The sequence below is a fragment of the Planococcus citri genome, chromosome 2 (assembly GCF_950023065.1).
Source record: "Planococcus citri chromosome 2, ihPlaCitr1.1, whole genome shotgun sequence".
NCBI classification, from domain to species: Eukaryota; Metazoa; Arthropoda; class Insecta; order Hemiptera; family Pseudococcidae; genus Planococcus; species Planococcus citri.
In genome coordinates this window covers 83,619,855-83,647,643 of record NC_088678.1, presented here as the reverse complement: position 1 = coordinate 83,647,643, position 27,789 = coordinate 83,619,855, and the positions used below count along the sequence as shown (strand labels likewise).

At 35.1% G+C, this 27,789-nt stretch overlaps 1 protein-coding gene and 1 long non-coding RNA gene across 8 annotated transcripts; one reads left to right on the top strand and one right to left on the bottom strand.

The window, feature by feature from the left end:
• Nucleotides 1-1,722: 1,722 nt before the first annotated feature.
• Nucleotides 1,723-27,073, bottom strand: LOC135838104 (uncharacterized). 7 transcript variants are annotated; one of them, XM_065353671.1, is made up of 15 exons: nucleotides 26,934-27,073; nucleotides 26,740-26,856; nucleotides 26,442-26,675; nucleotides 26,176-26,372; nucleotides 25,836-26,065; nucleotides 25,607-25,756; nucleotides 25,174-25,350; nucleotides 24,933-25,091; nucleotides 24,741-24,858; nucleotides 12,355-12,513; nucleotides 11,844-11,949; nucleotides 10,155-11,387; nucleotides 8,989-9,203; nucleotides 8,549-8,660; nucleotides 1,723-4,701 (listed from the first exon to the last, which is right to left on the bottom strand). In XM_065353671.1, the coding sequence occupies exons 2-3, from the start codon at nucleotides 26,803-26,805 to the stop codon at nucleotides 26,487-26,489; spliced, it is 255 nt and encodes an 84-aa protein (XP_065209743.1). In that variant the 5' UTR covers nucleotides 26,806-26,856; nucleotides 26,934-27,073; the 3' UTR covers nucleotides 1,723-4,701; nucleotides 8,549-8,660; nucleotides 8,989-9,203; nucleotides 10,155-11,387; nucleotides 11,844-11,949; nucleotides 12,355-12,513; nucleotides 24,741-24,858; nucleotides 24,933-25,091; nucleotides 25,174-25,350; nucleotides 25,607-25,756; nucleotides 25,836-26,065; nucleotides 26,176-26,372; nucleotides 26,442-26,486. The 7 variants fall into 7 exon arrangements, 1 of the variants encoding a protein (XP_065209743.1); XR_010557318.1 differs by lacking the exons at nucleotides 24,741-24,858; nucleotides 24,933-25,091; nucleotides 25,174-25,350; ... (4 more) ...; nucleotides 26,740-26,856; nucleotides 26,934-27,073 and adding exons at nucleotides 16,342-16,472; nucleotides 17,045-17,148; nucleotides 17,284-17,646; XR_010557319.1 differs by lacking the exons at nucleotides 24,741-24,858; nucleotides 24,933-25,091; nucleotides 25,174-25,350; ... (4 more) ...; nucleotides 26,740-26,856; nucleotides 26,934-27,073 and adding exons at nucleotides 16,342-16,426; nucleotides 17,045-17,171; nucleotides 17,284-17,645.
• LOC135838105 (uncharacterized) lies at nucleotides 17,789-23,251 on the top strand. The gene is made up of 2 exons (XR_010557323.1): nucleotides 17,789-18,034; nucleotides 19,218-23,251. It is a non-coding gene; the product is annotated as an uncharacterized LOC135838105 (long non-coding RNA).
• Nucleotides 27,074-27,789: the final 716 nt, after the last annotated feature.

Here is a 27,789-nt window from a genome sequence, read left to right as displayed (position 1 = left end):
AGGTACAAAATTTTTAAATGAGCTTAATCGTCATGCGAGGTATCAAAATGAGAAAATATATGTTTACGAACCCGCTGATCACGATTTTGGTTATATTTAGTGTTGCTCAAACAACCGGGTCAACCGGTTGCACCATAAAATTTGCACCCGGTTGGGGAGCAACCGGGTACCCGGATTCGCAACCGGTTTGAAATTTCATTGAAAAAGTAAATGAATGTTGTGAAATTAGGAATGTCCGCGATTTTTTTATCAAAATTCAATATTCGCTAAGAAAATTATTTATTTGACATTTCGGATTTTCGGCAGTAATAATTTGTAGATTCGCGTCGTCTTTGAATTAAAACATCGACATTTCGCTAAATTTAGCTTAAAAATCGCAATTTTTCTTGATTTTTTCATTTTTCATCAATTTTTGAGGTCGGAACCGGTTGCCACCCGGGTACCCGGATCATATTATCAAAACAACCGGTTGTCCGAGAAACCGGGTGTTTGAACAACACTAGTTATATTTCAGCCCCAAACCCAAAAGGGGCTCAACAGAGGGAGGTCCAAAATACAAAATTGAGCCTGAATATCATGTTGCGCATCAAATTATATGTTTTTGAGGCTGCTGAACACGAATTTGATATTATTTGGGCAGAAATCCCTCAAGGAGCTTCTGAGGGGGAGGTTAAAAACTCAAAAACAATCCTAAATATGATGTAGCATATCAAAATGAATGTTTTCGGAGATGCTTCGTACGAATTTGATAATTTCGACGTGAGCCCCGAAATCGGTTTCCGATAAAAGAGGGGGGGCCAAAACTCAAAAATGGCCCTAAATATCAGCTTGTACATCAAAATATATGTTATCGGGGATCCCAAGTACGAATTTGATTTCATTTCGGAGGAAACCACAATAGAGGCTTTTGAGGAGGAGGTTCAAAATTCCAAAATTGGTCTGAATATCACGAGACATACATATCGAAACGGATGTTTTTAACGCTCCTGTCCACGAATTTGATACTATTTTGGCGAAAAACCCCAAAATGGGCTTTTCAAGGGGAGGTTCAAAATTCAAAAATCACCCCAAATTTCAAGTGACACATCAAAATGTACGGTTTTGAAATTCCCGAATACGAATTTGATATTATTTTAGCGCGAGCCCCAAAATAGACTTTTGAAGAGGAGGTCCAAAACTCAAAAATTGACCCCAATTTCAAGTGGCATATCAGAATACATATCTTTCCGTGGCTCCTGAGTACGAATTTGATATCACTTTGGAGTAAACCCTAAAAGAAGCTTCTGAAGAGGAGGTTCAAATTTCTAAATTGCCCAAAATATACGTTTTTCATGCTCCTAAACACGAGTTTTTCTTTATTTTGACGGAAACTCCAAAACGGGCGTATGAAAGGGAGGTTCAGAACTCGAAAAAGGGCTCGAAGATTACGTGGCATATCAAAATGAACGTTTTTAAAGCTCCCAAGCACAAATTTGATATTATTTCGGCACGAACCCCAAAATGGGCTTTAGAGGGGGAGGTTTAAACATCAAAAATTGGCCTAAATATCACATCGCACATCGATAAATTTTTTTTAGAGACGCCGAAGTATAAATTTGAAATTATTTTGTCAAAACACCCAAAAATGGGCTTCTGAGAGGGAGGTTCGATGAAAAATAGCCATTATTGTTAGTCTATTCTACGAATTCGTCAACACGAAATGAAATGAATTAAAACAACACGAAACGAATATCGTTTTAAATTTAACGGAAAAGAAATCAATACAAACTTAATATATGTACTACAACACGTTGACCAATCTGGACAAAAAAACACTGCCGGCCGCTCGACAGTGAAAAACCATGATTGGTCATTACAAAAATGCACGAATAATAATAACATGTGATATGATACAAATTTTTAAAAAAAATACAGAAATTATACATCAACATGATATATGTACATTAAAAAGTAAAGAGGTGGGAAGGGGGAGGGTCCTAATTTCAATTTCTCGACAAATTTCATCGTTAAACAGCGTGAATGCTCGACAATTTCGCTCGTCACTTGTCTCATTTCTCAAATTTGACGCAAATAAGCTAATCTTAATTAATAAGTAATTAAGTAACGACTCACCTGAATCGATGCGTGTAAACTAACTTATACGTAACATAGTAAACGACTCACCTGTAGACGTGACTCTTAACACAGTACCAAAATCGAACCCCATCAGTCATCTCCCATCCGACCAATGATGACTAAAACACATTCCTAGAAAGTTCGATGCTATAATTATTTTTAACAGATCAATTTTCGATTATTTCTCTACCCCAATAAGATGACGGAAAGACCTTACACGTTTAACTAGATTCTAACAAAGCATAAAAATCCAGATCGACATCCGCTCTTCTCGCACTCTCAACAGTCCAGACAATCGAACCCTTTGTCGGGCCCAACTCTCCGGAACAGTATCTCAATTCCCTACACTCACCACGGGCAGTGCTGTTGAATGCTTCATGAGTTTCACGGGCATTCGACCAAAGCGCCAACACTGCGGGATAGGCTGAACTTGATCCTCAAGGCAAGGTATATAGCATGACCCCGCAGGCAGGTCAGTTATAACTTCGTACGAGGGTAAAATTTACAACACGCTGACGTCAGCGCAGGAATAAAAGTTACACTCGTACGAAGTGATAACAGACCGCCTGAAAGGCGCCAGCCTAAATCCTCTTTGATAAGCCGATCCTGTAAAAACCCCGGTCGGCACGTGTACCGCCGGGAAGCAGTAAGCAAGTAGACGGCGCACGGATTTCTACCCTAACCTCGCCTAGGACGGCTACAAGGGCAGTCCGAGCTCTGTCGACTCGGAGGGCCGTACGCACCAACCTCTGGCCCGTACCAATATTGAGGCGCCGAGCAAGCCCCCTATGTACCAAGTGTACCGTTCTTGCGGACTTGTCTCGAATCTTACCCCATATGCCTATTTTGAAGCCTTCGCCAACTTCGCGCACACTTCATCACGCGCCTCCTACACGGCGTAGCAGATGCCAGCTTCCAGACACGAAAGACTTTGCACAACTTTCAGCCCGACGTCGGCCTACGGTTGCGACTAATTTAGCATGCGAACCAAACTGCTCCGTTTTCACGGCCTGCTATCGCCTGGGACAGACCCTACAGCTTCGACACACGCACTTTCACGCACCACAAATCGCCGACGACGGCTCGGATAACTCGTATATGACTCGTTCGCTTCAAAAAGCACACGCTAGTGTGTCTTTGAAGGAAAAAGTCATGCACGAGGTACCAAAGAACGCCACCGACGATGAAAAGACCTTTCGACCTGCGATTCGAACAATGTTAGATATCTAGTTAAACGTGTAACATCTACCATCCCTGTTACCCTTCGTTTAATGCGACCCTACCATGCCGTCATGGAGTCCCGGATGCCGGGGGCGGTCGCAGTAGGCATCGCAAAACCCTCCGGGTCTCTTCCGATGTTGTGAGGTCTCCAGGTTGACCAGATACCAACATCGGCGCTCAACTTATACCTACAATGAATTTTGAAAATAGCAAAATTTAATACATCGTGAAACAACACCTTTCCTTCCTCAAAACACTAACCATTTAACATTTTCCCAATTTTGAATCCAAAATCATCAAATGCCTATCCAATTTTCAAAAAAAAAAAAAAAAAAAAAAAAAAATACATCAAAATATAACTGATTTGATCAAAGTCAAAAAACTAAAGCCAAAAATAATAATTGTTCGAAACGAATATCGTTGAAGTATACCTATCCTAAAATAGCATCCCTATTATGCCAAAATAGTGAAAAGGGGAGGGGGGACCAAATCAAAGAAAATCATCGTTTTCGAATCAGAAAAAAAGTTTTGGTACTGCGAGTGTTGTCGTGAGTCAGCCTTGCGCCATAAACTATCTAAATAAAGCGTAAAAATATCTACTCGTATCGTACGTCGAGCTCTAAAAAATTCCAATACATTGACAACATTCTTCCATCGATTGAAAAACAAACGTTGAATATCTGCGCAAATCGATGTAAACAAATCAGCGAACGTTCATGCAAGTTCTCAATAATATGAAACTGCGTATTCCATTTTCAGGGAATAACCATACAGCTTTTCCAATCGAATCATTTCAATAATCAAATATCAGGTATAGTTGGGTGCACAATCATATTCACAAATTCGTACGCGTAAGTATGAGCATTGAGCATATAACCATTCAAAAAATTCGCACAGCATGAAAATTGCGTGTAAGAATATCATTCTCCGAGCTACAGTTTGTCTACATGCACTTCTCAAAAAATTATTCATCGCTGTTATGCGTCTATTGCACGTGCGCCAAGTGCTGCGATGCACGGAGAGGGGGGAGCGGCAAGTTCCATTTACATACATTGCATTATTATCGTCAAAAAAGTGCTTCTTGAAGCTCGGTTAAAAAATGCTGGTTCTGCTGAATAAAATATCGCCACAATAGTATTGTTCTGTCGAAAGCTGATCGAGTAAAATTGAAACTGGAGGGGCGGGAGGGAGGCGAGAGATATCGAGATCACAAAAATTACATACGTAGTAAGACGTTACACGTTCGAAGCCGGAGAATACTCGTATTCTGAAGCTGACTATGAGTTGATGATATCACACGTTTCGGTAGGGTCAGGGTCTACAGCTGAATTCCATTCTTAAATCTGCAGGGTCTATCTCCGCCTCCTAAAACAAAAAAAATCAACACAAGTTTATTAAAATTACGAACAACTAAAACCATTTCTTAATGAACGATATTAAATATAAATTAAGAAATCGGCGTTTAAAAATATTCCAACTTCTATATGTAAATACGAGTAGGTCGCATCGTCAGTCTACACATCATTAAAATGATACGAGTACAACCTCTCGTAAAATCGATTAAACGCCCCTGTCTTCGGATTTTTTAAATCTTGATGCAACATTGTTAGGTATGGTGAAGCCAAAAAATCCTAGCCCCCCCCCTCAAGTTTACTCCATCCAAATAAAAATATTGAAATCAGGCATTGTACTCGAATTTTTCTCAAAAGAAGTAACTTTAGTAACCAAAACAGTTGGAAATGGTACCTAACCAGAAAAATTATCAAAATTCAAATAAAAACCATTCATCAACACTTCGAAAGGACATAAACTGGGTGAAAATGCAAAAAGGAAGCATAAAAAAATAATGGATTCTGGAAACAGCCGAACTGGTGAAAAAATTTGCAAAATTGAAAGGTGGGAGGGGCGTCCACCGAAATATATAGGAACTAAATTTAATCTTATCGAAAATCATTTCGAAAAATTAAACACAATAAAATACCGATTTCGTTTTAAAAATTCAAATACGAAAAAATGTACCGTGCTTCAAAACTGAAAAAAAGCAACAAAAATATTGAAATTGAGAGAAAATGACCAAAACAGGAAAAAAATCAGTCAAAGAACAGTGTGGAAAAACATCAAAATCCTAAGTCCCTAAGAATAAAACTCAAGAGCGAAATTCAACATAAAAGCAATGAAATTTAAGAAAAAAACTCGTGAAAACTCACGATAAAATTGCGGATGAAACTTTACAAAAATTCAAGCACAATAAAAAACACGAAAATTCGGGGAAAATCGTCGAAAAATTGGGAAATAGAATCTACAAGAATTTTTTTAAAAGAATAAAACGTGAAAAAAATCAAGAAAGCTCCAAAAAAATTCAAAATAGAAACACAAAAACTCAAACAAAAACTGTAAAAAGGAGAATTCCACAAAAATTTAAGCACATAAAAATTGTTAAAATTCCAACAAAAAAAAAGAAAGGGTTTTGTCGAAATCAAGAACAAAAAGTTGAACAGAAAAGTGAATCGATAAAATTCAAAACCATAAAATCGTAGAAGGGATGAAAATGTAAAACTCTCGACAATTTAGATCAGGAAAAAATCGACAAAATTTTGAAGAAAAATCATCGACTACTTTCAAGCAAAACTCAAGACGATTCGAGAGAAAAAAATAATTTCAACTTGAAAAAAAAATTGTTCAAAAAGAGAACAAGTCCCGAAGATCTTCCCCATAACTGGGAGTGAAGGGGAGAAGAGAGAGGGATCGACGAATGAAACATACCAAGACTCAGAAAAAAAATCCACCTAAAAAAGTGAAAATGAAAAAAACAAACTCATCGAATCTTGAAAAACGTACCCTAAGCCAAAAAATTACTAGTTTTTTTAAAGCACGAGACTCGAAAAAAAACTGTCGAAATTTTAAAAAATTCAGTCAGAATTAAGACAAAAAAATGACCATAATTTAAATCAAAACTAAAATCGTGAAAATTCAGTTGAAAAGTACATCAAAACTGGAGAAACTTCGCCAAAATTTGAAAAGAAAAAAAAAGAGAATTCCAGAAAAATCATCGAAAAACTAGAAAAAAAAGAATTCACAAAACTATGCAAAAAAATAATATCCGTCAAAATAGAGAAAAACTACAAAAATTCACAAAAAAAAACACCAAATCGAGGATTTGAGCAATAAAAACATACAAGCTCGAAGGAAAATTTTAATAAAAAAATCACAAGAACTCGAGATGATGAAATTTAGCAAAAGTTCAGACGAAAAAAACATCAAAATTCCAAACAAAATTTTGGAAAAATTATTTCGGAAAAAAATTACTACAATTCAAAATGCAAAAATCAATCAAAACAGGAAAAATTCACTAAAAACTAACGAGAAATTCTTTCTTCAAGAATTTGGTTATATATTTCGAAAAAAAGAAGGAAATTTGTAACTTTTAGTAACGAAAATTTTTGGAAAGTGACCAAAAGTTACTATTAGTAACTAAGTAGCTTACTTAGAAAGTAACCGAGTGATGATACAAAAAAATATACCTTGCTTCAAAAAGAAAAAAAATCCTCCATCAAAACTGTCAAAAATAGACAAAATTAAAAAAAAAATGGAAAAAAGGCGACAAAATTATTGAAATTGAGAGAAATGACCAGAACACGAAGCAGAGCAAAGATCAAGATCTGGATAGAAAAAAACAGTCCAAAAATAATGTTGAAAATCCTCTTTTAATAAATCAAAATCATAAGTCTCTAAGAATAAAACTCAAGAGCGGAATTCAAAATGAACTAAAATACAGAATTTTGTCAAAATTTAAAAAGTTGAAAAAAATCACGAGGATTACAGAATAAAAATTCGATTACAAGTAGAAAAACTCCACCGAAAAAGTTATAGAAAAAAGCACTAAGATTCAAGAAGAAATATCGCAAGAATTCAAAAAAAAAACTCGTGAAATTTAACGATAAAATTTACAAAAATTTAGACACAAAAGACAACACGAAAATTCGGGGGAAATCGTCGAAAAATAAAATCTATAAGAATTCAAAAGAATAAAACTGGTATGGAAATGATGAAAATTCCGAGAAAATTATCGAAAAACTTGAAAAAAAAGAACTTCCGAAAATTCAAAAGAAAACTTATAAAATCGGCAAGGAAATAATTCAAAAAAAAAAAAAAAACATCGAACACAAATAAGGAGAAATCCCGACTATTTGAGCAATAAAATCACACAAGCTCGAGGGAAAATTTATATGAAAAAATCACGAGAATTTAAGGTGATGAAATTTTGCAAAAAATTCAGGCGAAAAAAATTATTTTAGAAAAAAATCACCACTAAAATTCAAGACATAAAAACCAATCAAAACAGGAGAAAACCCACTAAAAACCATCGAGAAATTCAAAAATAATAATACCTATCGAAATTGGAAACCCCTTAAGTAACATTTCAAAAAAAAATCATCAAAACTGAAAAAATAAAATTCGTTACGCTGAAAAAGCAGTGATGCCATTTAAACAAAAGCATGTTTTTTTCGAAGAATTTTGGATAAAAATTTTGAAAAAAAAAAGGAATTTGTGAAAAAAACTCGGAAAAAGTAACTTTTGGTAACCAACATTTTAAAAAAGTAACCAAAAATTAATATTAGTAACTTCAGTAACTTGGTTACTTAAAAAGTAATCGAGTACAATGCCTGGATAGATCACAAGAGACCAAACATGCCAAAAATTATGCCCAATCCTCGTGCTCAGAATTTTTTAAAAATACTGTGGAATTTCAACTCATTTCGATATTATGACACTTTCTCTCGAAACTTAACACAATTCCAAAATACACGATCCAATTTCGAGTCCTGAATTACCTACCTTCAAAAATGCTCAGAAACATTCGTACAATATTTTTAACCAGAACATTAGAATAGAATTTCGTTTAAAATTTAAACCAAAATTTACCATCATTATTAAAATCAACAAAAAATCCATTAGTGACCACAAAACAAAAAAATTATTAATATTTTCAATTCTCGAAAACTCATTTGAAATCAACATGAAAACAGCACTCGTAGCAAAAAATCAATTTCAAATTCATCGTGAAAAAAATTCGTTTGAAATCACTGAAAAAACATTCTCTACTGACCGAAAATTGAATTCTGTTTCAAAACTTCCAACGAAATTTCAATCCAAGGTCATATGTCATGTGACACTTTCTCGAAAACCCCGAAAATCGTCAAATTACACTTACCAATTCGATAATATGAGGTGGAAAATATTCAGCTTTCCTTTCTTCCAAAAAATGCGCATTTCAACGATGAAGTGAAATAACGAGTAGATACCGACAGCATTACATCAAACATCTGTAGGAAAAAACAAAATTAATCACTTAGAAAAATATCCATATACAGATACACACAATCACGAGTAGGAATTACACATTATTTATCATCGAAAGGAATTTACATTTTATGCAAACTTTCAATGAAGATAGATACTCGAATAATTTTCAAAATGTAGCAAAAAAAACTTTAAAGGAATTTTCCGAAAGTCAAAATTCTACAAAGAGAGAATCAGAATTCTTAGCAGGAAATTTGTTCAAAACGTTTCAATGCTGGTCTAAACGGGGGGGGGGGGGGGATCCAAAAAAATCAAATCAAAATGAACATTACAAGCACAAAATATACGTACATTGAAATTCCTGCGAATTCGGTATTTTGGGCTTTGGAATCGAAAGATCGAATTACAGCAGTCTCTGTGGATGCAGCATCGCGAACACTTGTTGCATGTAGAAAATTTCAACAAAAATGTAGCATGATGGTCATATCGATCGATGATATCGTTGTTTAAGAAGATCGGTGGTGCAGTTTTCAATCGCGAGCTTCAATTCGAATCGAAAGATGCAGCTGTAAAATTGACAAAACACAACACAAATTAAAAACAACAGATCAACAAAATTTTGCGAAAACTGTCCAAAATCTAGTTCAGGCACGTGTTATAAAAATAGTTGAAAACGACCTAGTTTTGATGCGAAATGCGAAATTTCAGCGCAACAGGGAATTTTTGGCGTAGAGAAGACTTCTAGGTCTGCTGCAAAAGCGAAGCTTTGTAATTTTTTTAAAAATCGAGAATCTTCGTCAATATTTTTGTAAAAAATCAGTTCTCTGAAGATTGTGGCAACAACCCGGACTTAATTTTGGCAAAAAAACGTCACTATATTGCAATTTTTAAAATTCTGCTCAATTATAGTTGAAGAAAAAATAATATTCTCTGGCATATTAAAGTTAAAAAGTCAGACTTTTGGGAAATTTTGATGAAAAAATAATTGATATTTTTAGCGAAAAAGCAAATTTTTGTCAATTTTTGAAAAAGCGATACTTTTTGGGGATCGCAGACCAAAAAAAAAAGCATTTCTCGGAAATTTTTAACAAAGAGGCGAGATTCGTGAAGAAAAAGTGAACCCTATATTTTGCCAACAACCAAAAGTTTTTGAAAATGTTTGGCGAAAGCGAGACTTTTGACTCGATATTTTTGCAAATTACTCACTTTTCGGTAAGGTAACTATTATCAACTTTTTTCCATTTCAAAACTCATAAAAAATTCAATCTTTGAAAATTTGTAAAAAAAAAAAAGTAACTTTAGCAACCTAAACGTTGAAAAAAATAGCCTTTCATCACCAAATTACAGCAAAATCTATAGCGATAATGGCCAAGTATCGTTAAAAATCAAGAAAACATCGACAAAATACACAGCATCGAAATACGATCACAATTACATTTCGTGAAAAATAACACAATACATATGCACAAGAATCATCACGATAAAAATACTCAAAAACTAAACTAAGTAAACTTTACCTCATCGATGAAGATCAGATCTTCAGGCGAGATTTTCAGACGTCGGAATCGAAACAGGATACAGTAGTCTCAGTATATAGATCTCCATCTTGGCAAAGTCCGTCATACTTTACCCCTTCATGCATCATCATGAACAAGAATAGGTACCCCACCCAAAGGACTGAGAATGGGTTGAGGGAAGAGGATTTCTCAAGGAACCCGCGCCAGTATCGATACCGGGTACGTCCAGGAGAACCTGCGCTACGTCTTCCCCCGAGCGTAGCGATCTTTACGCGCAGTCCAAAAACCTAAAGTGCAGCTTTTAGCATTACCGCCAACCCGATTAATGGCATTGCGAAGCGGTAAAGTTGGCTTATCCAGACTGTTGCTGCTGAGGGAGTGGGATCTCATGGGACACGCGGAGGCTACGCCGTAACGTCCAAGACATGAGCCGGTTGCGCAACTCCTCCACTCGAAAGTTGCGATCTTTTCGCGAAAATCAAGAGAATGTGCAGAAAAAAAAAGTAATTTTGCATTACCAGTACTCCACAGGCCCGCCGGCGACAATTCCCTTGGGCCACCGAGACGATCTGGTAAAGTTGGACATAAGTTATGCACAGGGACAACTTTAATTTTTAAAAAAATAAAAAATAAAAAAATGAAATTTACGTAGAAAACTCGCACGCCATACTTGCCTTGTATTGAAACCAACCCGTAAAAATTGTTTACACCTTTTATAGAGATGGGAGAAGAATGTAAGAAAATATGAAGCCAAAAATAATGATTGAATTGAAAAAAATAAATAAATAAAAAATAAAAAAGCGAGACAAAATTTAGAAATTTTCAACAGAAAAAACACGTAAATTTCAACCCCAACTAACACAGACTATATAGCAGACTTTCTCTCCGACCGTACCCAAGCTGACCGGATAGGAGAATGGCCAGATGGAATACCTTTAGTGATCTCGCCACGGCTCGGATACGCAACGAAATCAGCATCCACCAGCACGGAAGCACAATTCGTGTCAGGAAGTCCATCTGAGTAAGTCGCCACATTGACCAATCATCCGGCTCATATCCGTCATCCACAATCATGCGGAGGCACTTCAATTAGTGGCCATCACCGACGGACAATGACGACCGCTAATTCGCCTATAACTGCCAAGACAATACCCGATCCAATCCAATCCTAGCAGAAATTCCAAAAATCGCGTCGAATTCATCTTCGGAGGGAGGGGAAACATCTCGCGTACGCTAAGCAACAGAAGATGAGAAAGATTATTACAAAAAATCACAAATATAACTAACTTAACTTATATGTACAGTTGTACACTAATACCAAGTAAAAATTTCCCCAAAATAAACATTTCCCCGCGTTCTGCCGTATAGCTTCTCCAATCAGTCCCCATTCTTAACCGACCAAATAATATGACAGACAACTTATTACAAGTCCAAAAAACAACTCAACACGTTGGTTCGTGAAAAACAGAACCCAAGCAGTCGTCAATCATTCACAAAAAAATCTGCTCAAACTCCACAAAAGTTGACACAAAATACAGAAAACTGACTAAACATCGACGAACTAGGATAAATTTGCAAAATACACGCAGCTACAAAGAATATCATCGAAAAACAGAGTACATTAATACAAAGTCTAAAAAACCTAACAATCATACATACATACGAGAAATTAGAAAATGTTGAACTTACCAATTCGAAAATCCGACGTCGAATATTATCCATATCCATTTCTTCATTTTCTTTCTTCCACAAATGCTCAAAGTTGAAGGAATACATCAGGCAGCCCAACGTTCATCTGTCAGAAGAAACAATATAAATTAATTTAAATATTCACGTAAATACGAGTACTAGAATTCATTTGTTCAGCAATGATAAGCATTAGCATTAGGTACACGTAGAATTTCAATAGGTAAAAATAGCTTGAAAAAACTGACACGTAATAATTGAAACAGATAAGTACACCGAAATACCAAAAAAAAAAAAAAACACCCCCTACTTATCACATTTTATAGAATCAACATTTTAAACCATAAATGAGATTATTTCCAATAAAAATGTACAAAATTTCTCGATTATTTGGACACATAACGAAATCAATGATTAAAAACAACATGAATAGCTACGTAGGGTAAGTATAAATATGTAACACAGTAGGCATATTGAAAGCTGAATTAAAACCACGACAATTGAACAGGCTCACCTTTTGAATAAGAAAATGAACAGCCATCAAATTATTCTCATTTCGGTTTCAACAGTGGTATTCGTTCGCAACAAAATCGTACTCGAGATACTCCAGATTTCCCTCTTTGGAAAACTCATTCTCACAGGGAAGTCCAATATCAAACACCGGATGTACGACCTGAAACATTCGTTGAAAATGATACAAAATTAACGATTTATAGAACACTGAATGAACAATTTTCAACACAAAATAAATCGTCTTAGGTAGTCTTAGGATATTCAATTCAAATCGCAAACAAAAAGTGGCTAAAGTAATGGTACCTGTACCTACGTAATTCATTAAAAACAAATTCACTACCTACACGTAGAACTAAGTAAAAAAACCATCGCAATCCCGAAAAATTGTAACTTGAAAACGGAAAATTTAGCTAAACAGATAATAAAACTAAAGCAACCGGTGATTACAAACACAACGTCTGACGTCGCGAGCTCTATTGTTCGTCTCAAAAGGAAAGAGAACATCGTCGTCGTCGCCGCTGCCGCCGATTGCGAACGAAATAACGAAAATTAAACCGAAAACACATTACTTTACGAATTGAAAATAATAAAATGTTTCTCTCGCTTCTATTAATTTTACTGAACTACACCGCAGACTATTGAAATAAACGACGAACGATTTCATTTCTTTAAATCAATCAAGGCAGGTACAGACGCGAACAGACGATCACCGGAAATCACAAACACAGTACTTACTTTATATATTGTACTTACAAAATACAAATTGAAAATTGCATTCGCATCACGATTCTAATAATTTTACTAAACCACGCCATAAGGCGATTTATTTCGAAGCTTAGCAAGCAACGTACGAACATGAATGATGAAAGAAACATACCATTAAATCAGTCGCCAACACTGCCATCACCATCACAATCGACTCGATAATGATTTCGTACAAAATAACGACTAAAATTACGAAAAACAATGCACAAAAAACCACACGACACCGACGACACGACAAAGTATCACCAATTTTCAAAGTAAAACACGCTACGCCAGTCAACATTGTCAACAAGTCTCAATTCTTTGCAAAAGGCCGTGAAGGTCAGAAGGTGAATCAACTCAACTCCTCGCTTCAAAGAACACGTCACTCACTACCACTACCACACTACGTCACGTCACCATGCAACCACGCCTTCGCCCCTTATAAAAGCTCCTCTCTGATTGGTTGTTTTAGTTTGTTTACGTTTTTTTCTGCGAAATGTGAACATTTGTTGTTGTTGTTTTTTTCATCTTCTGTGGGAGGGAGGCACATTCGCGAGTCAAAAAAAAAAGAAATAAATACCGAAATTTCGTTTTTCGACTCCCGACTCGACATCTGAACTGAACGTATTTTCACACACCTACAGGGTGCCCAGAAATGAGGAGCTTGGAATCAAAACTCACTTTTGCCATCGGACAAAGTTTCGAGAAAATCGACAATAACTGATTTCGCCTAGTGCGTTGATGAAAAAAACGCCACAAAGTGTGTCGAGCTCTTGAGTAAGACTACTAAATAGGATTCCATGAGAAATTTTTTTTTTTCAAGTTGCCATATCGTTGCAGTATGGCTATCAAGGTTGGCAAAAGTGAGTTTTGATTCCAAGGTGGGGTAGTTTTACTTTCTTATGCAAATATATCGAAAAATAAGCCTCCTAGAAGAAAACTAATGACATCATGTCGACTGGAAATTTAATTCTCTACAATTTTCCTCGATTTAATTTTTCCGTAGAATGCTTCGTTCCGCCTGCAGAGAGCTTTAAAAGTTTTCAGCACTGAATTTTTCCAAAAATGATACTTTCTTTTGCAAATATATCGAAAACTAAGCATCCTAGAAAAAAACTAACGGCATTATGTCGATTGGAAATTTAATTCTCTACAATTTTCCTCGATCTCATTTTTCTGTAGAGTATTTTCTTCCGCCTCCAGAGAGCTTTAAAAGTTTTGAGCGCTCAATACATCCAATTTTTTACCTCCTCAGTTGCACAACTTCCAAATTCAAAACGACCATTTTCGCAATTTTCACTATCAGAAAATGCTTCTGAAATTGCAATTTGATTATTTTGGCTTTATAGACTGCCATGCGACCTTGAAAATACAGGTTTTTTATAGCTTGGAGTCAAAACTCACTTGTGATCTGTCACAAGAAAACCAGGTTAGTGTCCAAAACGTAAATTTTACAGGACGGACATTTGAAGGTTTGAATCTATGTGTTCGGCGATCTATGATTCGTAGGTCCGTGAAACTTGGACCACTTTTGACCACAAGGGGTGCCAACATAACCTGACATTTTTTTTCAAAATCAGGGTTGCCAAAGGCCAATAATCGAAATTTCCCCAAATCGATTTTTTCGTTTTTTAAAAATTTTGCGCCAAAAATTTCGCAAAAACTACTAAGAATGAATAATTAATATAAAATAAAGTTATTTATTGAGTTTTTCAATGTTTTCAAAAATTTTGTTCAAGGTGAAAAGAGTTGATTTTTCCAGCTTAAGCCTCATTCAAATTTCAATAAAATGGCACTAATTCTCCAAATGTGGGCCGATTGCCTCAAAAATTTGCATATTGACTCTTCAGAACATACTTTTCAAGAAAATCACAAAAAAAAAATTTTTCAAACTTTTTTTGTAGTTGCTCTATTTTTTTAACCTTGAATTTAGGGTCAAAAGAATCGTTCGCGAACGTTTTAACCACCACAGGCGGATTCTGCACGCTGAGTACTACCAATATCCATAAAAAAAACCAAATCGATTTTTTGGACACTAACCTGGTTTTCTCGTGACAGATCACACTTTTGCCAGTGGCAAAAGTGAGTTTTGATTCCAAGGGCACTTTTTAACACGAAATTGTGAAGACCTGGGGCCGAATTCGGAAAAATGGATTCTGTAGGGCGATAGAGAAATTGAAGAAGTATCCGAATCCGCAAAAAAACGTATATCGATTTTTGGTGTCAAAAGTGAGTTTTGATTCCAAGCTCCTCAAATATCGAGTACCCCAAAGAAAGTTTTTCATTATATAAAAATATAGGTATGACTATAATAACAATTCCGAAGGCATAATTGATTTCAATAATTTCAGCAGCGACAGAGATTTCGTACATATCAATCAAGTACTATCACATCAGTTTTTCCAACAATTAAGTACATATTATTAATTTACGATAATAATTTCTACACAATATTCTTTCAAACCTATTTCAAAATGACCGTACGTCTTCTACTTTCCATATTTCGTGGTTTTTCAAGGTTTCCAATACTCATGAATGCGTCTTCTAACGGATTTAAAATCTACTCAAGCACGCAGTTTTAGATCTTTTCAGCTTTCTCGCCTTTCTGATTCCATTAAATGACCAACCAAACTCATCGAATAAATTTTACACTCCTTCGTAAATCATTCGTTCAAGAGAAACCCATCAGACCTTCAAAGTTCAATAAACTTACCTATTTCTAACAGTTGATCAAGCGTTATGAGGTGTGAGTGTGAGTAACTCAACACGCTACACTCACATTGATTTGATCCATCAAAACTGCTTACTGAGTAGTACTTACGCAATTGCAGTTTAGAATCAATCAACGAACTACGAATGAATTTAATACGTACCGGAAAGATTATTCGTAAAAAAGAATACCTACACGAAACCGACGAACAAATCACATCAGGTTTAAATACGATTCACGAATCACGATGAAGATCGAAGATGATTACCGATTACGAACCGAACTGAACTAAATACTAAATAAATGATTGCAATGGCGTATAGATTTCTTGCGATTCATTCTGGTAGGTAATTAAATACATTCAAAACGTACTTATCTACAGCCTACAGGAACCGTCTCCGTCAGCTAAATAATGATTTTCTCGTAAAACGTAACAATCGAATTCAAATACGAATAATATGATACGTTGGTGGTACTTACGAACTGCATTGAATGAAATTGAATAAAAAATTATGTACTTCGAAGACTTACTCAGATTACTCGAGGTTCGAACTTCGAAGGTTCACCAGCCATCAAACTGCAATAATACGTCGTCGTCTTGATGCTCGAACGAACACTGCCAATGCCAAAATAGTCGAAATGAATAGAAAACATCACTCATACTGTAGAAAATTCACTAATAATATTCAATGTACAACCAATTTTCAAAATAAAACACAACAGCTCGAAAGAAAATGTCAATTGTCAACGAAGTGAATCATCATTCATCATCCGGTCCGGTCACTCAACCACATCAACGTCATCACGTGACCACGCCGAGTTAAAAGCTCATCTCTGATTTGGTTGTTTCGTTTTATTTACTTTTTTTATGTGTATGCTGATGCTCTAGTATGCTCCACGAGAGTTCGTTCACTTCTCACTCTTGCGAAGTTGCGATTATCCAAAATACGGTAATTTCCACGAATTAATACATTAGGTACCTATTTTGATTTTTTCTTGAAAATTTCGTATTTTTGTTCAGTAAAATTTATCAATCGATGAGTTGAAGTGGGATTTTTTCGCGAAAAATTTCAAAATGGATATTTCTCGACATGAAAAATTGAATGACGATGTTTTTTCGAAAGTCGGATCACAATATTTAACAACGTAAATGTTACTTAAGCTAGAGTGAAAAATCACGTAATCATTTCCTGCTGAGCTGCTGAGATAAAATACCATACTGATCATGACTTACGATAATTTTGAGGCTTCTGATCACGAATTTAAGCTTTCTTTCTCAACACAAAATGCTTCGTTGCTTTCTTATCGAATCATCAACTTTCTTGATTCAGAACTGATCTGAAAAGGTGAAAATAACCAAACTGATCAAATTATTCGTCTGGATTCATATCACTTTCTCAACTTTTCAAAATGACCAGTAAAACTAATTTTAAATCCCGATTTATCGAGTATTCGTTTTTGTTATCAACTTACGATCTCATCAGGATGTTGACTAGACTCAGACTGTTTACATTTTCAACGATATCCTCGACGACGACGAACGACTGGACTTTTGCTCGATGGTTTTCGATGCATCAGCATCAATCAGAAACCAATACGACTACTAACATAGAATATCACTAAACACGAGTTGAATGATGATGCTCTTTCGTATTCGAAATCGAAATCATATTCCACGAAACGCGAACATCATTCTCTCTAAACCGAACATTTTCAATACAAAATCTACATCTACCTAGCTATCCTATTCATGCACGCGTCGATCTACAACTAGGTAATTCAATTATAAAACCCGTAGATAAATAGCAATAGAAATACGAGTACATATCGATAATGCGGACAACATTTTCATATCATTGCCAATGATTACTCGAAATTTAATTTTACTAATCTCTCTCGATCGGATTTTGAATTTGAGGAGTAGCTTATAATTTACCTATATTAAATTCTGCGCTGATAAAATTTTCACATCATTGCCGAAGATAATTGACTACAGATTACTCGATATTAATTTTCTTAATCTCTCTTGATCGGAATTCAAATTTTAAAATTAGTTTATATTAAATTCTGTTCTGTTTCAAAAACCTTTCGGTAGGTACCCACTGCTTCGGTAATTAGGTACTAGACTTACACTATGTCTTCAGAGTAGGAACGTATTGTAAATATGAATATCGTAAAGTTGAAATTGTATTTTACACTTCTTGCGTGTTCCTGGGCAAATACGGTGAGTTTTTCAAAAATTATAATTAGTTAATTAGGTACCTACCTACAGGTACCTACGCATGTTTTTAAAGTTCTGTAGTGTTCATTAACCTATAATTTTGTAGATTTCAGTATCCCCAGATATGATTTTTAAATTTTATTCAAAAAGTATCTCTCGATATGGAACGCGTTTGAATTGTAATAATACGTACTTATTGCTTTATTTTATGTAAAAAATTTTTTCGATGAAGTGGTAGCGTGAATTAAATAATTACCTAATGCCGTTTTTACTCGATAATCGAATATTTTTGCGTGAAAATGATTTACGAAAATTATGACGATGCGGCATTAATTTATGGAATCTTAACCGCAACTACTGTACCTAGTGTATCGGCATAAATCCAAAGCCTACATGTAACCGCTCACACGGTCTAATTTTTACCGATTTTTAAAAAATGGTCAATTTTTCGAAAGCTAAATGTGACATGCGGGAAACCAAAGTCGGCAGTGAACTCCCTTAGTCATTTTTACTCCTTACGACCATTACCGGCCTCTTTCAAGCTAGATCCTCGATCGACAATTTTTTGCTAAAAATAATTACAAGGCTACGTACGACGTACCTTTCCTTATGATTTTTTCGAATTTCGAGCACTTGAAAAAAATTGAGGCAAGATCGCTACTCGACTAAATTGAGATCTTTGATTCAAAATTTGGAGTTCCTATTTAAGCGATCGGCATTTTCCGTTCGAGTTTCGACCAATTTTCACAGAAAAAAAAAAATCGTTTTTCATCGAACTGCGGCGGGGGTGCAAATTAATGTACAATTCGCGATCAGCCGCAGCCCTCATCGGCGACCACACGAATTATTTTTCGACTTTTTGCTACGGATAATTTTCGGGCTCAAATTTCACTCGAGTGTGCTAATTTTTTAGACCAAACAATTCTAAATTTCTCGAAAGTTGAACCACACATAAGGGACCGAAAGTCTTTTTGCTCAAAGAAATGGCAAGGCTATAGTGTTGGGGAAGAGCGCTCAATTTTATCGTGGGGTAGAGCACGAACATACTTTACTCTGTCACTGAAAATGTAGTAATTGCAGTGATTAAGTACATACCTACATTATACATATACTCGTACCTAAGCCATTGCTGAACCTGAGTAAATTAAACATACCTAACTCTATATTCTGTTTTATTCCTTTTTAGAATTGTTCCAAAACTGAACAACCTGAACTGACTTTGAGAAGACTTCCCTCAGGCCACAGATTTCAAGAAGTAGTACAAAATAGTATATATGAGGAGGTGGATAGCAAAACGCAATAACTCCAAAATTACGAAAATTGAGTTTGATATCTATCCTTATGTAAAATTCAACGGGGAATCCATTCCCGGTGTCAGATTTTGTCCATCAGTTGAATATCATAGCGCAATCGAGGATAACAAGTCTGATTTTAGAGGTAAATGCATTGAAAAATGAGATTTTGTTTGCAAAACGCAATAACTCCACTACTTTTTATACATTTCAGTTGCGCAGATGTGGTAACACTGTTTTTTTTCATCGGGTGGGTACTGAAAATCGTTGGGTAGGAGTTACTTAAAAAAATGGTGCTTTCGTTGCCACTCTCTGAATGCCATATCACACACAGGAATTGTTTGAATTTGACATTCCAGTTTTTTAATTGTTTTTTATCGAAAATTCTCGATTAAACATCAATTTTTTCAAATAAAAAATACGTTTTTTTGCAGAAAAACACCAAAAAAAAAATTTTGCGTTCAAAACGAAATAACTTTTTTTTCTTTTCCTCACTGTGCTTACCCAGGTGACCGAAATTTTGAAATTGAGTGGAAATTTTATTTGTGGCACCTTCCCCTTTCATTTGACACCAATTTCGGAACTCGACCCCCCACCCTTCCCCTCCTGACAATTTTTCCTAATTTCCCAAAAAAAACAAAAATGGAGTTATTGCGTTTTGCTATCCACCTCCTCATATGTTGATAAGACCGGAATTATCTACGAATTAATAAAGGAACGCAAGACATATTACTTTTTTTGTCGTCCCCGAAGGTTCGGTAAAAGTTTACTGGTGAGTACACTGTTCGAAATCTTCAATGGCAATAGCCGTTTGTTTGAAAACTTGACAATCGGGCCCTCCAGATACAATTACACATTTGAAAAACATATCGTTTTACGCTTTGATTTTTCTTCGATGAAGCACGATCAAGAAGGAGCTCTCGAAGAAAGCATCATACTGGTTTTATTAGAAGCAGCTCAGAATTTGAATAATAACTCTGTTAGAGAGATACACACAATTTATGGAACATGTTATGACTTATCTCTTCGGACAAATATCAAAACAGTATGGTGAACGAAAAATCGTAATTTTAGTCGACGAATACGACAATGCCATCACAAAACACATGTTTAATAAGGAATCAACCATGGCTGAAAAAAATCTAGAAACAATGACGAAATTTTTCACGGTATTAAAATCTCAAAACGACCATATTGCCTTTTGTTTTGTGACTGGAGTCGCAAAGTTCGCCATAAAATCGATGTTCTCGGGGCCAAATCAATTCACCGACATTTCATTACTGTCGAAATATGCTACACTCGTTGGTTTTACCAAGCAAGAACTTGAGACCAACTTTATGGACCATATCTCGCACGTTGCCACCACGAGAAGCGATATTGAGAACAAAACTTACAATGCAACCGATATATTGGCAACAATAAGGCGCATGTACGACGGGTATCACTTTTCTGAAGAAACGTCCGAGGAAAAATCCGTTTTTAACCCGATTTCAACTGTCAGCTACCTTGAAATAATGATAAGTCGAGAATTTTGGTGGGAATCTGCAACACCTTATCTTGTAATTAATGTCCTCAAAGAATACTCGGAAGAAAATCTCCTGGATCTGTATGTTTATAACCAGACTAAAACTGTAACAAGATCGGAGCTAACTGGTAGCCACAACTTGCATGTTATCAACCCCACGTGTCTTTTGTTTCAATCCGGGTATCTTACAATAGGTAGGCGAATATGAAGAAGATCGCGACGTTTACAATGTCCGCTTCCCAAATATGGAAGTTGAAGCAAGTTTCTTCAAACTTATCAGTCAACTTTTGACAGGAATACAGGCGGAAACCATGCGGAAAGATCTAAGCGGAATAGGTACACAAAATGTTAATCCAAAAGGATGTAGACGGATTCTTTAAGAAAATTGAAATTGTGCTGCTTGATAGCATAGCGAGTAAAGTGTATCCCGACAAAAAGTCCGAAAAATGTTATTCCGAGAAATGGTTCCAAGCGACTCTTTATTCTTTTCTTAAAGGAATGTCTATGTTGAATCCGGAAATGAAAGTTACCTGCGAATATAATACAGCAGGAGGAACGGCGGACATAATAATAGAGTATAACAACATCGTATATGTGTGGGAGTTTAAATCCGATAAGGTAAAGAACCAGCAGGATAGAAATGCATCACATAGTACAAGAGCAGCAATGCTTTATTGCTGCTCTTGTACTATGTGATGCATTTCTATCCTGCTGGTTCTTTACCTTATCGGCTTTAAACTCCCACACATATACGATGTTGTTATACTCTATTATTATGTCCGCCGTTCCTCCTGCTGTATTATATTCGCAGGTAACTTTCATTTCCGGATTAACATTTCCTAATGATGATTCGACGTCAAATACCAGCAACTTTACCAATTTTTTTCATCTTGATATTCCTACCATTAAATATCAATTGGTGTGATTTTAGCCGACGTCACGACAAGCATAGGATCTTTCACCGCTATAAAATGAATTTCCCACAGTAAAATGTTTTCCCGACAAAAAAAGTTTTCAAACAACTGGAAAAATTATTGAACGACCGGTTAAAAAAATCACGACATTTTATTGCTTTAACTACAACTTGAGGCAATGAACGACAATTTTGTTTGGTCAAAAAGTGAAATTTCAGCGACAAAATCAAAATAATAAAAAAAAGATTAAACACGATCAAAAAAGAATGAAAGCTGAAGATAAACTAGCAAAAAACAGTTAATTTTATTGAAAATAGCGGGAAAATAAACAATTTTGTTGAAAATTAATCAGAAATAGGTACCAAGTCAATTTTTTCAATAATGTTCGGAATTGGTAAATTTTTTCAATAATTCCCAAAACTAGTCAATTTTTTCAAAAACTGCCACAAATAGTTAATTTTGTCAAGAATTTCAAAAATAGGTAGATAGTATTCAATTTTGTCAACTGAAAAAAACAACAGTCAATTTTCTCAAAAATTGCCGAAAGTAGTTTGAGTTTATTAATATCTGCCAAAAATGGTCAATTTAATATAAAAACCTGCCAAATATAGGTACCTAACCAATTTTGTTAAAAACTGCCAAAAAACTATTAATACATATTAGTTTAAAATTGTTTAGAAATACTTACCTAGTCAATTTTGTCAAAAATTCCCAATCCCGACATACCTAGGTAGTTGATTTTGTTGAGTTCGAGTAAGTTTATTTGGTTACAATTTTCCAGAAATGAGGTGTTGAAAACTTCCAAAAATAGTAATTTTTCTTGCAAATTGTTCAGAAATGGTCTATGTTAGAAATCGTTGCAAAACAGTCAATTTCGTCAAAAATTCCAAAAATAGGTAGGTACTTGGTAAATTTAACCAGTAGATAAACTGTAGTCAATTTTTTAAAAACTACCCGAATACTAAAAAAAAAAAAACAGTAAATTTTGTCAAAAATGGTCAAGAGTGGTAAATTTTGTTAAAGTCTTTACAGCAACTAAAATAAAACTGTTAATGTTTTGTAGTGTTTGATATGGTTTCGTAGTTAAATGTCTCATCTCGTGATACATTCTCAGTCGTTCATAAGCACTTTTATGTCGGGCTTCGTCTGCGGAGTAGAACTTTGTTATTATAGGTAGTAGGTACTTGTCCTTCATTCATTTGTAGCGCAAAAAAATATTTCCCAATATCAATCAAGTAGTACCTATACCTATAGGTATCTACTTAAAGAAGGTAGTCGTAAACAAGGCGGAAACAAATAATTGTTTATAAATGTTTCAAATTCTAAGATCGGATCTCTACCTACATATAAAACAATGTTTTTTGCGGGCATTTGATTTTTTTTTTTTTAACGCAGTTCATAACTTTACAGTGTAGTGAAAGTAATGAAAATAGTGGAAAATGTAGGTAATGATTTTAAAAATTGGTAGGTAGTAAGTAGGTAAATGAAGTGTAAAAGTAGTGAATGTAGTCGAAGCAGCAGGTACCGATGTGAAAAAAACCGAAAGTGCAATAAGCGGATAGATAAAAATTTTGAAAAACAATAAAATACAAAAATTTTAATTTTGATGCAAATTGGCAAACGTGTTCCTTTTTTTATCTAATTTATTATTGTAAGTTTATTGTTACTTATTTTTTATTTATTTTTTTTTTTTTGTAATTTTATTACTTATGTTTAGAATTTAAGTAATGTAAGATACGTTCATTTGTTTTGAAAATTACAATCTAGCTGGAGTGTTGAACAAAGACTTTTAAAATAAAGTTACTTATTAAAGGTTGATGATCTGTTTGGACGAGTATCTTTCGACAATGGGTCATCTATAGGTACTCGTATTTCTGCACCTGGTGTTTTCGATTTTTTTGTACTTGGCTCGTCGATAGATCTTGAAAACAGAAGTTTAATGCCGCAAATCCAAATTCACCAAGTATGGTTGAGATTTTGCAGTAAATGAGAATAAATATGTGATTTTCAACATGAAAAGTTGTCCAAAAAACGGAAAAACGTGAAAAAACAAGACAAAAAGGGGGGACTTCTCATATTTTATTTGAAAGGAAGGAGGCGGCATTCAACATTATTACGATTGGTTTTTCACTGTTTAAGAATACATTTCAATTTTTTCCCGCATTCAAAATTTTCAAATGTTTAGATCTTTTCCCCCGACTTTATCATCACTTGAACGAAAATTTTTAGAAATTAAAATTTCCAAAATAAAGGAAGATTAAGTGGGAAATTCAAAAATTTTTGATTCAAAATATGAAAAAAAAACACCATTTCTCTAAAAATACCTCAATATTTTTCAGAAAGGGAAGTCCTCAAATTTTTGTTCTATGATTAAAAAGTAGTGAAAAAAGACAAAGGCGGCACAATTCCTCAAATTTTATTTGAATGGAAGGGGAGGGTTTCAATATTATTTTTTCACTACATCAGAAATCGAAAATGCCCCCTCCCCCTCAAATTTATCATCACTTGGCATAAAATGTTTTGACATTCATATTTTCAGAAAAATAAAAGCAAACAAATAAATAAATAATTTGACAAATTTTGAATAATTTTACTCGAATTTCATCAATTTTTCACGAATTTGAACTATTTTTACGCAAAATTTTATTATTTTCAACCAAATTTCAACATTTTAAACAAATTTTTATCATTTTTTCTCGAATTATAACTATTTTTACTCGAAATTCAACAATTTTCAACGAATTTCAACAACGATAAATTCAACTTTATTCTGCGTGTTTCTACGGTGATATTATTTTCATTCTGTTACGTGCCTAAATTCCTTCTAGGACTTGTCGAGCTTTTAGAATTTAATCTACGTGCGTGTATTTCTTTGCTGATTGGTCGACGTTTTGTATTCACAAATCTGAATCAAGTGTTAATTTGATCGAGGTGTTAAAAATGAATAAATAAATAAATAAATAAAACCTAATATCTACCTATTTAATTCAAGTTCGATATTTCCGGGCTGCGGAATCTTCCTGAATTATTTTGCCAGTTTGATCGACGTTCAGAAAATTTGGTCATCTCGATTTTCAATCATAAGTACTTCTTCTCCTGTATAATTAAATCGATCAACTTTATTTTTAAGTCAACTTTATTATTGGTCAACTGTATCAACTTTTACCTACCGATACAAATCTTTTTGATCTTCTTTGCGTAAAAAATAGATAATTGGCAAATATCTCTATCTAATCATTGTTTCGATATTCGTTGCAGTTTTGGTCAACTTTTTGGTCAATATCGTTCAATGATTCTTTAGCTCCTGAATCCAGTACACTAATGCAAGCCTAAAAATGAACCCACAAGATTAATCAAGAGCCTATTTTTAAAAGCAAGGCGTAAGCGTTTGGTTATCGTCGAAGTACCTACCTGATGAATGGAATCTCCCTCTCGTAATTTCAGCACAGCGATTAGTGAAAATTCGCAATTCGCTTCGACGAAGCTGTTCTTTTCTTTAGTACCGTTAACTAACATTAGGCACAATGGCTTTTAAAAAGTTGACTGGCATTTCCGGTACATTTCGTGGCAGGAACGAACATTGATTGTCTAAAACGTATAAATAAACAAACATCATAGATCATCTCATCGATAAGTAAGCAGTAAGCACGTACGATACATATCTTGGAAACACATTTGACTTATTGCTCTAGCAAATGGAACCAATACAGAACTAGGAATAGGTTGATCATTTTCTAGCAAATGTAAAAAATAAGTATCCGCAACCTCGTACTCCGCTCGACACAATCGGGATCTATTACCGTACCGAAAGAAAATCTACATGGAAAAGAAAATAGCAACGTACTTTACTAGATTGTAGATGTGAGATCAAAGTTTTATTGATTTTCTCGCAATAATTTCCCGTATAAACGTATTTAGCGTTTTCTTTCAATGCTACGAACAAACATTTGCTTCTTCCGTATTTTAGAATACTGTCTTATCGAAGGATCATCAGCTGAAATACAGAAATATTATTCTAATTAGGATTATTCTACGATAATATTCGAATGTTTAGTTCAATTCGATGAACGTACCTAATAAATGTTCAGTCAAAATAACGTTGAGTTGCTCCGTCGATAACCAACGCATCAAACAGGCCAAGCAGGCGGCGGCGATTGATCTAATTGAATCTTCGTTGAGGCGATGAGGCCCAATATATCCATCAGCAATCAGCATCATGAATAAAGATCTTCTAACTTGATCAGACATTTCTATCGCCGGATGGGATGATTACCGCACTCGTAACGTGTGTAAAATCGTTCCCCTGATTAAATTGTAAAAAAACATATAGCATTTGTTTTAGAGCTTTGGTAAAATTTTTCAACAGCTAATAAATTTCATTCTTCTAAAAGTCATAGGTACGTCATAACTTACTTTATACTAGAATCTTATTCCGTCGTCTTAATGGCCGTAGGAAGCTCCAAAAACAGAGGATCAGCTTTGCCATGTATTAGCACAAGTCGACTCAGAGCGAAAGCTGCTTTCAACCGTACTCGTACATGTGGATCAACCAACGATTTCAAAAACGTAGTTTGTCACTGCGGCAAGAACTGCTTCAACGATAATCCCACCTAAACAGAACCATCCCAAAGATCAGCTATCTTCACATAATCCATCAAAAACCAGAATCGATTACCAACCTTATCAACAATATAGCCAATAATTCGATAACAGCAGCTTTGACATTAGGTACCAACGAATCTTTCACCTACTGCTCGAATCAAAGGACCGGTAATAGCGACCACGTTCACTTTAAGGGATTCCTTACTAGAAAGCTTGATGACTTCGCCCAAACCGAAAGCTCCTTGTTCTTCAACATCTGTAGCTCCGTTTAACATGGCTTCTCTGAAGATTGGGATGAGAGGTGAGATACCCTAAACAATCGCGATTAATATTTTGATATTCTAAATCTCAACGAACCCTATGCACTGAACATACTTTACGTAGACGGAATCCAGGTAAGATTTTATCTTTGCCATCGATTTCGTTGGCTGCGTGACGCATCGCTCGACGAACATCCGATGCAACTGAGTTCTGTTGATCTGAATTCAAACACTGCATGCAAACACAACATATTACTCAATATTTCCTCTTTTAAACTGATACAGCAATGCATGAAATCTTCTACGTACTGCGAATAATCGCCTCTAGTATTCATACAGAACGACGATAATAAAATTAACAGCCGCTCTTCTGGTATTAGGATTTTCAGATTTCGTCGCTTTTTGAAGCTAATCCATAATTACACGAATACCACTCTCATCGACAACAGCTAAAACCACCGCTTGGCAATGTTCCATTTCCTGCCAAAAATTATGAACTTTTTTACATCAACTTTGACCTAAACGGGAGTTAAAAGTGTACACAAGACTTACGCATTCTCCTTCCGGTGATGCTACAACTTTCAGCAAAGCCTGTAAAATTTTGTGCAAGTATTTAGTCAACGCATCGCCGGCCACAGAGGCGAGAATAGCTAAAGCTTTGGTATTTATAGGAGGTGCGGTTAGCTGAGGTATCAGGTAAGGTGATACAACTCTTGGTTTGGTAGCCATGACTTGTCGTTGTCGTAATCCGTCTAAAGCTCTCGCCGATAATTCCGGATCATCGCTTTTCTGAAAATACAAAACAGATTTTAATTCGTCGTTGCCGTATTTACATCACTAATTTTTCTCCCATAATGTTATTAATGTTATTTAATAAATTTGATGAATCAAAGTAGAGGTTACGTCAAAGCTAACTTGAGTGTTCATCATTCTACAATACTTACATGAATGTCTGTCATGAATTATCATTAACGCCAATTAATTAATCAAGCAAGCCATCGAACGTCGAACAAGAATTTTCCGAACACGGGTTAGCCGGAATTTTGGAAGTTATAACAAAAATAATTTTCACTCGAAATGTATCTGAAGTAACCACTGACCAACAGTCATTTTTCTTACGACTTAGGCTAAATTCATGAGCTGATTGAGTTCATATAGTAATCTC